The 7,493-nt window shown below is 54.9% G+C and overlaps 1 protein-coding gene across 1 annotated transcript in view; it reads left to right on the plus strand.

Moving 5' to 3' along the window:
* Positions 1–7,493, plus strand: part of NEURL4 (neuralized E3 ubiquitin protein ligase 4) — a 44,056-nt gene that overhangs the window by 14,573 nt on the left and 21,990 nt on the right. The window contains 6 exon segments of the mRNA XM_029285874.1: positions 940–1,115; positions 1,319–1,447; positions 2,464–2,609; positions 3,467–3,682; positions 5,992–6,090; positions 7,263–7,493. The exon segment at positions 7,263–7,493 is cut by the window's right edge and continues 4 nt beyond it. Coding sequence (XP_029141707.1) covers positions 940–1,115; positions 1,319–1,447; positions 2,464–2,609; positions 3,467–3,682; positions 5,992–6,090; positions 7,263–7,493 — 997 coding nt within the window.

Raw genomic sequence — 7,493 nt, forward strand, 5'->3', positions numbered from 1 at the left:
ATGGACCTAGGTATTTGCAAGACCGCCTCCTACCAAACACCTCCCTTCGACCAGTCCGCTCCCACAGAGAGGGCCTCCTTAGGGTGCCGTCGGCCAGACAATGCCGGCTGGCGACCCCCAGGGGGAGAGCCTTCTCTGTGGCAGCTCCTGCCCTCTGGAATGACCTACCCCCCGACCTACGTACAGTTGCGGACCTGCGTCTTTTCCGCCGAGCCTTGAAAACCCATCTATTCCATGCGGCCGGCCTGGCGTAGTTTTGATTGTGTTTTGGTAGGGGTTTTTATAGGGGGTATTTTAGAGCAGGCTTTTTATTTAATATTTATTGTGATTTTTATTATCGCCTGTTCACCGCCCTGAGTCCCGTAAGGGAGATAGGGCGGTATATAAATTTAAATAATAAATAAATAGTCCTGCCTTAGGCATCAAGGGTGGCTAAGTGAGTTTGGGCCAATCACCAGGAGACGGTGAGTTCTAATCCTGCCTTAGGCATGAAAGCCGGCTGGGTGACTTTGGGCCAATCACCAGGAGACGGTGAGTTCTAGTCCCGCCTTAGGCAGGAAAGGAGGCTGGCTGACTTTGGGCCAATCACCAGGAGACGGTGAGTTCTAGTCCCGCCTTAGGCAGGAAAGGAGGCTGGCTGACTTTGGGCCAATCACCAGGAGACGGCGAGTTCTAGTCCTGCCAGCTGGGTGCCTTTGGGCCTACAACTCTTGAATCTCAGCCGTCAAGGCGCCTGATTCGAGGCTTCCCATCCTACTTGTTCACATTCCTTCAACCTAACGTCTTTGGTCCCATCCTCTGGGGCCCTCCTAAACTCCCCGAAGGGCAAAAAAGTCAAGATGGCCACCACCCCCCTCCGATCCCCGTCCTCCTGTATCCGTCTGCCGCCTTGCAAAAAGAGCTTTTCTTCCCCCCCCCTTTCTCTCTCCCTCCTCTCAGCGGCACCGCCATCATGCAGGACGGCAACACCCTGCGCAACAACTACGGCTGCGACCTGGACTCGCTGACCACCGCCTCGCGCATCGGCATGATGCGGACGGCCAAGGGGGACCTGCATTACTTCATCAACAGCGTGGACCAGGGGGTGGCTTGCTCCGGGCTGCCCCCAGGGAAGGGTGAGGCCATGGAGGGAAGGCCCAAAGTGGGGGACACGGGGCTGGGACGGGCCTTTAAGAGGAGTGCAATTCCCAGAAGAGGAGGAGGAGGAGGAGGAAGAGGGCAGGGCGGGTGGGGAGGGAGGGGCCCTTCTCCTGTGGGGTTCAAAGGAGCCTGGTGTGGCTTCTTGGCTCCCTTACCCCTCTCTTTCTCCCCCCTCCAGAGGTCTACGCCGTGGTGGACCTCTACGGCCAGTGTGTCCAGGTGTCCATCACCAGCTCCACCGGCCCGCTGGACAACAGCCTCTCCACCAGCAACATCACGGAGAAATCCTTCCCCATCCACTCACCAGGTGAGCACACCCCCCCCCCCCGAGGGTTCAGGCCAGGGAGGGAGGGAAGGAAGGGAGGGAGGGAGGGAGGGAAAGGAGACGGGAGAGAGGAAAATAGACGGAAGGAAGGAGGGAAGGAAGAAGGAGAGGGAGGGAGGAGAGAAGGAAGGAAGGAAGGAAGGAAGGGAAAGGATGAGAAGTGGGAAGGAAGGAAAATAGAAGGAGGGAGGGAGGGAAAGAGGAAAGTAGAAGGGAGGGAGAAGGGAAATAGACGGAAGGAAGGAAGAAGAGGGAGGAAAGAAGAAGAGGGAGGGAGGAAGGGAAAGGATGAGAAAAAGGAAGGAAGGAAAATAGAGGGAAGGAAGAAAGGGAAAGGATGAGAAAGGGAGGAAGGAAAATAGACAGAAGAAAAGAGGAAAGGGAACGAGGGAGGGAGTAAAATAGACGGAAGGAAGGAAGAAGAGGGAGGAAGGAATGAAGGAGGGAGGGAGGAAAGGAAAGAAGGAAGGAAGGGAAAGGATGAGGAGGGAGGGAGGAAAATAGAGGGAAGGAAGAAGAAGGGAGGGAAGGAAATAAAAGAGGGAAATAGACAGAAGGAAGGGAAGAGGGAGGGAAGAAGGGAAAGGATGAGAAGGAGGGAGGAAGGAAAATAGACAGAAGGAAGGAGGAAAGAGGAAAGGGAACGAAGGAGGGAGGAAAATGGAAGGAAGGAAGAAGAGGGAGGAAGGAAAGGAAGGAGGGAGAGAGGAAGGAAGGAAAGGAAAGAAGGAAGGAAGGAAGGAAGGGAAAGGATGAGGAGGGAGGGAGGGAAATAGAAGGAAGGAAAGAGGGAGGGAGGGAAGAAGGGAAAGGAGAAGGAAGGAAGGAAAATGGAAGGAAGAAAGGAAGGAAGGAAAGGAAAGGATGAGAAGGAGGGAGGGAAAGAGGAAAGAGAAGGAGGGAGGGAGGTAAATGGAAGGAAGGAGGGAGGGAGGGAAGGAAGCCGCCAGGCCCCACTGACCGCCTGGCCTCGTCCCCCCCCCGTCCCTCCTGCCCAGTGCCCGGGGTCGCCCACCGCTTCCACAGCGCCTGCGGGAAGAACGTGGCCTTCCAGGATGACGGCTGCCGGGCCCTGCGGGTCTCCGGCTTCTGCCACGGCATCGTTTTCAGCATGAAGGAACTGAAGACGGGCGAGGTCTTCGAGGTGAGGGCCTGGCGAGGCCATGCAGACGGGCCCCAGCTGCGCTCGGGGTGAGGGCGCCCCATGGAGACGCCCCTGGAACACCGGAGGGGAGGGGAGGATGGGAGCCGTGCTGGGTGTCGGGCAGTCCTCCATAAACGACCAAAATGGAGCCGGCGCATTGCAGGGAGTCCTCAACTTAAATAACGCTTTGTTTAGCGACCATTCAAAGTTGCGACGGTGGTGAAAAAAAGGGACTTAACGACCATTTTTCACGCTGCAGCATCCGCTGGACAAAATCCAGACGTTTGGCCACTGGCTCATACTTACGACGGTTGCAGCGTCCCGGGAGGGTGTGTGCGTCGCGTGATCCCCTTTTGCGACTTTCCGGCCAGCCAGAGTCAACGGGGGAAGCCACGTTGACTTAACCACCGTGTTGCTCGCTTAACCACGGCAGCGATTCGCTTAGCGACGCTGGCCAGGGAGGTCGTAAAAACGGAGCGAAACTCGCTTAACGACCGTCTGGCTTAGCGAAATACATTTTGGTCGTATCTCGAGGGCGACCGACGAATCCGAGCCCTTTCGGAAACCCTCAAATGCAGTTGGCCAATGTCTCGCTTAGTAACGGACAATCGGGGCTGCGTTGTGGTGGTCAATCGAGGACTTCCTGTACGGTTGTAACGTCGCGACGGTCGTAAAACTGATTGGCCGACATAGTTTTGACGACTTTTTCTGCAGCGCTTGTTAAGCAAACACTGCAGTCACTAAGCGACCGCACCGCCCCTCCAAGGACAAAGAAGTGTTTTAAACACATTGGGGGGGGCTACTTCAACGTTACACGCACCTCGCTTGAAGTTCCCGCTCCTCCTTTCTCTCTCCAGGTGAAGATTGACGAGGTGGACGAGAAGTGGTCGGGGTCCGTCCAGGTGGGCTTGACCACCCTGCTGCCCTCGGACGCCACCTGCATGGCCACGGGGCTGCCCTCCTCCCTCTTGGAGCTCCGGTCGAAAGTGACCTGGCTAGTGACGGGCTCCGAGGTCCGGCGCAACGGCGTCCTGCAGAAGCAGAATTACGGGTGCTCTCTGGAGCGTCTCGGGGTGAGTTGGGGGGCTGGGGAGGGGGTGTCTGCGAGCCAAAACTAGGTGAAGGTCAACCCCAGGGAAGTCACCGTAGATCAGGGCGTTTCAACCAGTGGTACGGGTACCACCTGTAGTACATGGGCACCTGGCAGGTGGTACGCGACCATCCTAGAAAAGTGGTAGCGGGGGAGGGGAATGAGCTGAACCGGTGGCAGCACCGCACAAGCCTGAGCGAGAGACGGCTGGAGCTGCAGGGCTGTCAGGGCTCAGCGGAAGCGCCAGGATCAGCGCCAGGATCAGTGCCAGGCTCCAGCTGGAGCTCGACGCTGATCCTGGTGCTTCCGCTGAGCCCAGAAGAAGCGCCGATCAGCTGGAATGTTGCAGCCTCTCCAGGGTCTTGTGATTTACATTCAGATGCTTGGCAACCGATTCATATTTATGACGGTCACAGTGTCCCAGGGTCATGTGAAGGGACCAAAACCTGCTGCAACCACCCAGCAGATGGGGGGGGGGAATAAAAACCAAACACCCCCCCACCCCACCCCCGCTGCCAATCCTCAACAGAAATGCTCACAACAATGAACACCTCGGACAGGAGGAAGAGCGCGACCGGGTGGGCAGGCAGGTGTCTTGCTCGGCTGTGGCTTGGGGGGCACTTTTTTCAGTGCCATTGTAACTTCTAAGAGTCACTAAGCGAACTGTTGTAAGTCGAGGACTACCTGTACTTCATCACTTTTTTCCCTTTTTTGGGGGGGTCATCAAGTTTTTGACCCCTTGCTAGGCGACTGGTGGTCCTCGGATGTTGCCGTATCCTAAAAGTGGTACAATGGGTGAAAAGGTTGAAAAGCCCTGCCGTAGATCACCCTTCTCCAACCTCGGAAACCGTAAGACCTGTGGACTTCAACTCTCAGAATTCCCCCTGCCAGCTTCTTCTTCTTCTTCTTCTTCTTCTTCTTCTTCTTCTTCTTCTTCTTCTTCTTCTTCTTCTTCTTCTTCTTCTTCTTCTTCTTCTTCTTCTTCTTCTTCTTCTTCTTCTTCTTCTTCTTCTTCTTCTTCTTCTTCTTCTTCTTCTTCTTCTTCTTCTTCTTCTTCTTCTTCTTCTTCTTCTTCTTCTTCTTCTTCTTCTTCTTCTTCTTCTTCTTCTTCTTCTTCTTCTTCTTCTTCTTCTTCTTCCTCCTCTTCCTCTTCTTCCTCTTCCCCTTCCTCTTCTTCTTCTTCTTCCTCCTCTTCTTCTTCTTCCTCTTCTTCCTCTTCCTCTTCCCCTTCTTCTTCTTCCTCTTCTTCCTCTTCCTCTTCCTCCTCCCCTTCTTTTTCTTCTTCTTCCTCTTCCTCTTCCCCTTCTTCTTCTTCCCCTTCTTCTTTCTCTTCTTCCTCTTCCTCTTTCTCTTCCTCTTCCTCCTCCCCTTCTTCTTCTTCTTCTTCTTCTTCTTCTTCTTCTTCTTCTTCTTCTTCTTCTTCTTCTTCTTCCTCCTCTTCCTCTTCTTCCTCTTCCTCTTCCTCTTCTTCTTCTTCTTCTTCCTCCTCTTCTTCTTCTTCCTCTTCCTCTTCTTCCTCTTCCTCTTCCCCTTCTTCTTCCTCTTCCTCTTCTTCCTCTTCCTCTTCCTCCTCCCCTTCTTCTTTTTCTTCTTCTTCTTCCTCTTCCTCTTCCCCTTCTTCTTCCCCTTCTTCTTTCTCTTCTTCCTCTTTCTCTTCCTCTTCCTCCTCCCCTTCTTCTTCTTCTTCTTCTTCCCCCCCCCCCCAACTTGGCCAGTCAAGATCTATTACGTCGACTGCCTTCCCACCGTCTATTAAGAAAGTCATACTATCCAAAAAAAAGTTAAATTAAACCATATTTCTTCTCGTCCTATCCGTCTGGATTCCGGTAATGGCGTGCCGGCTGGGGAATTCTGGGAGTTGAAGTCCACAAGTTGCCAAGTTTGAGCCAGACAGACTGGCTCTGTCCTCAACCTACGACCGTAATTGAACCAAACACGTTTCCTTTTGGCTAAGCGAGGCATTTGTTGAGCGCCTTTTGCCCCGTTTTTACGACCTTCCTTACCCCGGTTGCTGAGGTGAACCGCTGCGGGCGAGGGGCCTGTGGGACGTCCGATAAGCAGAGCCCGTGGGCTCCGTTTTACGACCGTCCTGCCATGGCACGCTGCGACCGTCGTAAACAGGAGCCGGTGGCCAAGCAGCCGAATCCTGATAACTGACCGCCTTAGCGATGCTGCCACGGTCATTAACGGTGAAAAACGGTCACGAGTCCCTTTTTCCAGTGATGCTGTGAACTGGGAGCCGTCGCTAAACGCGCCGTCGTAAGCCGGGGACTGCCTCTGTTTCTCCTCCAGGTGGGGAGCCGTGTGGGCGTGAAGCGCTGCACGGACGACACCATGCATGTGCTGGTCGACGGGGAGGACATGGGGCCGGCCGCCACTGGCGTGGCCAAGGTGAGGGGGCCACGGGGGGCCGGGCTGGCTGTGGGCTGTGGGTGGGGGGGTGGGGGGGCCGTAAAAATGGGGGCATCCGGTCCCAGCAAAGAGGGGGTCCAGCAGGAGAGGGCCGGGGTCTCCCCGGGCCACAGGGAGGGTTGGGAGGGCTGGAGACCCCCCCCCCAATTGGAGGAGTCTGCTGGGGAGAGACCGGATGGAAGAGAAAGAAGGGGAAAGGAAGGATGGGAGGGAAGGAGGAGGAGGAAGGGAGGAAGGAAATGGGAGTGAGAAAAAGGAAAGGAAGGAAGGAAAATAGACAAGGAAGGAAGGCAATGGGAAAGAAAAAGGAAGGGAGCGAAAGGGAAGGGAAGGAGGAAGATTAGAGGAAGGAAGGGAAGAAGAAGGGAATGGGAATGAGAAAAGGAGGGAAAGAAAAGGAAGGAAGGAAAATAGACAAGGAAGGTGATGGGAATGAGGAAAGAGGGAGGGAAAGAAAAAGGGAGCGGAAGGAAAGAAGGGAAGGAAGGAAGATTAGAGGAAAGAAGGAAGGGAATGGGAATGAAAAGGAGGGAGCAAAAGAAGGGAAGGAAGGAGGGAGGGAAAATAGACATGGATGGTGAGGGGAATGAGAAGAAGGAAGGAAGGAAGGAGGGGGCGAAAGGAAAGAAGGGAAGAAAGGAGGGAGGGAAAGGAAAATAGACAAGGTGATGGGAATGAGGAAAGAGGGAAAGAAAAAGGAAGGAGGGAGGGAAAGGAAAGGAAAGAAGGGAAGAAAGGAGGGAGGGAAAGGAAAGGAAGGAAGGAAAATTGACAAGGAAGGAAGGTGATGGGAATGAGGAAAGGGAAAGAAAAAGGGAGCGAAAGGGGAAGGAAGATTAGAGGGAGGAAGGAAGGAAGGAAAATTGACAAGGAAGGTGATGGCAGTGAGAAAGAAGGAGAGAAAGGAAAGAAGGGAAGGAAGGAAGAAAAATAGACAAGGAAGGTGAGGGGAATGAGAAGAAGGAAAGAGGGAAGGGGAGGGAGGGAGGAAGGAAAATAGACAAGGACGGATGGTGAGGGGAATGAGAAGAAGGAGGGAGCGAAAGGAAGGAAGGAAGGAAGGAAGGAAGGAGGGAGGGAGCGAAAGGAAAGAAGGGAAGGAAGGAGGCTGATGGCGATCCCGTGTCTCTCTCTCTCCCTCCGGCCTCCAGAACGTCTCCGTGGTGCTGGACCTCTACGGCCGGGTCACCTCCGTCTCCATCGTCAGCTCCAGCCTGCTGGAAGAGGCCGAGGCCACCCACCCGCCCTCCCTCGCCTCCGAGCCCTACAGCGAGGGGGAGGAGGAGGAGCCCACCCCGGTCCGTGCCCCTGGCCCCCTTCCCTTCCCACGCCCCGGGGGGGGGCAGAGAGGCTGGACAGCCTAGCGGCTAGAGCAGCCTTCC

The sequence above is a fragment of the Protobothrops mucrosquamatus genome, unplaced genomic scaffold, assembly GCF_001527695.2.
Source record: "Protobothrops mucrosquamatus isolate PMUCROS unplaced genomic scaffold, P.Mucros_1.0 scaffold_194, whole genome shotgun sequence".
In the NCBI taxonomy this organism is placed as follows: domain Eukaryota; kingdom Metazoa; phylum Chordata; class Lepidosauria; order Squamata; family Viperidae; genus Protobothrops; species Protobothrops mucrosquamatus.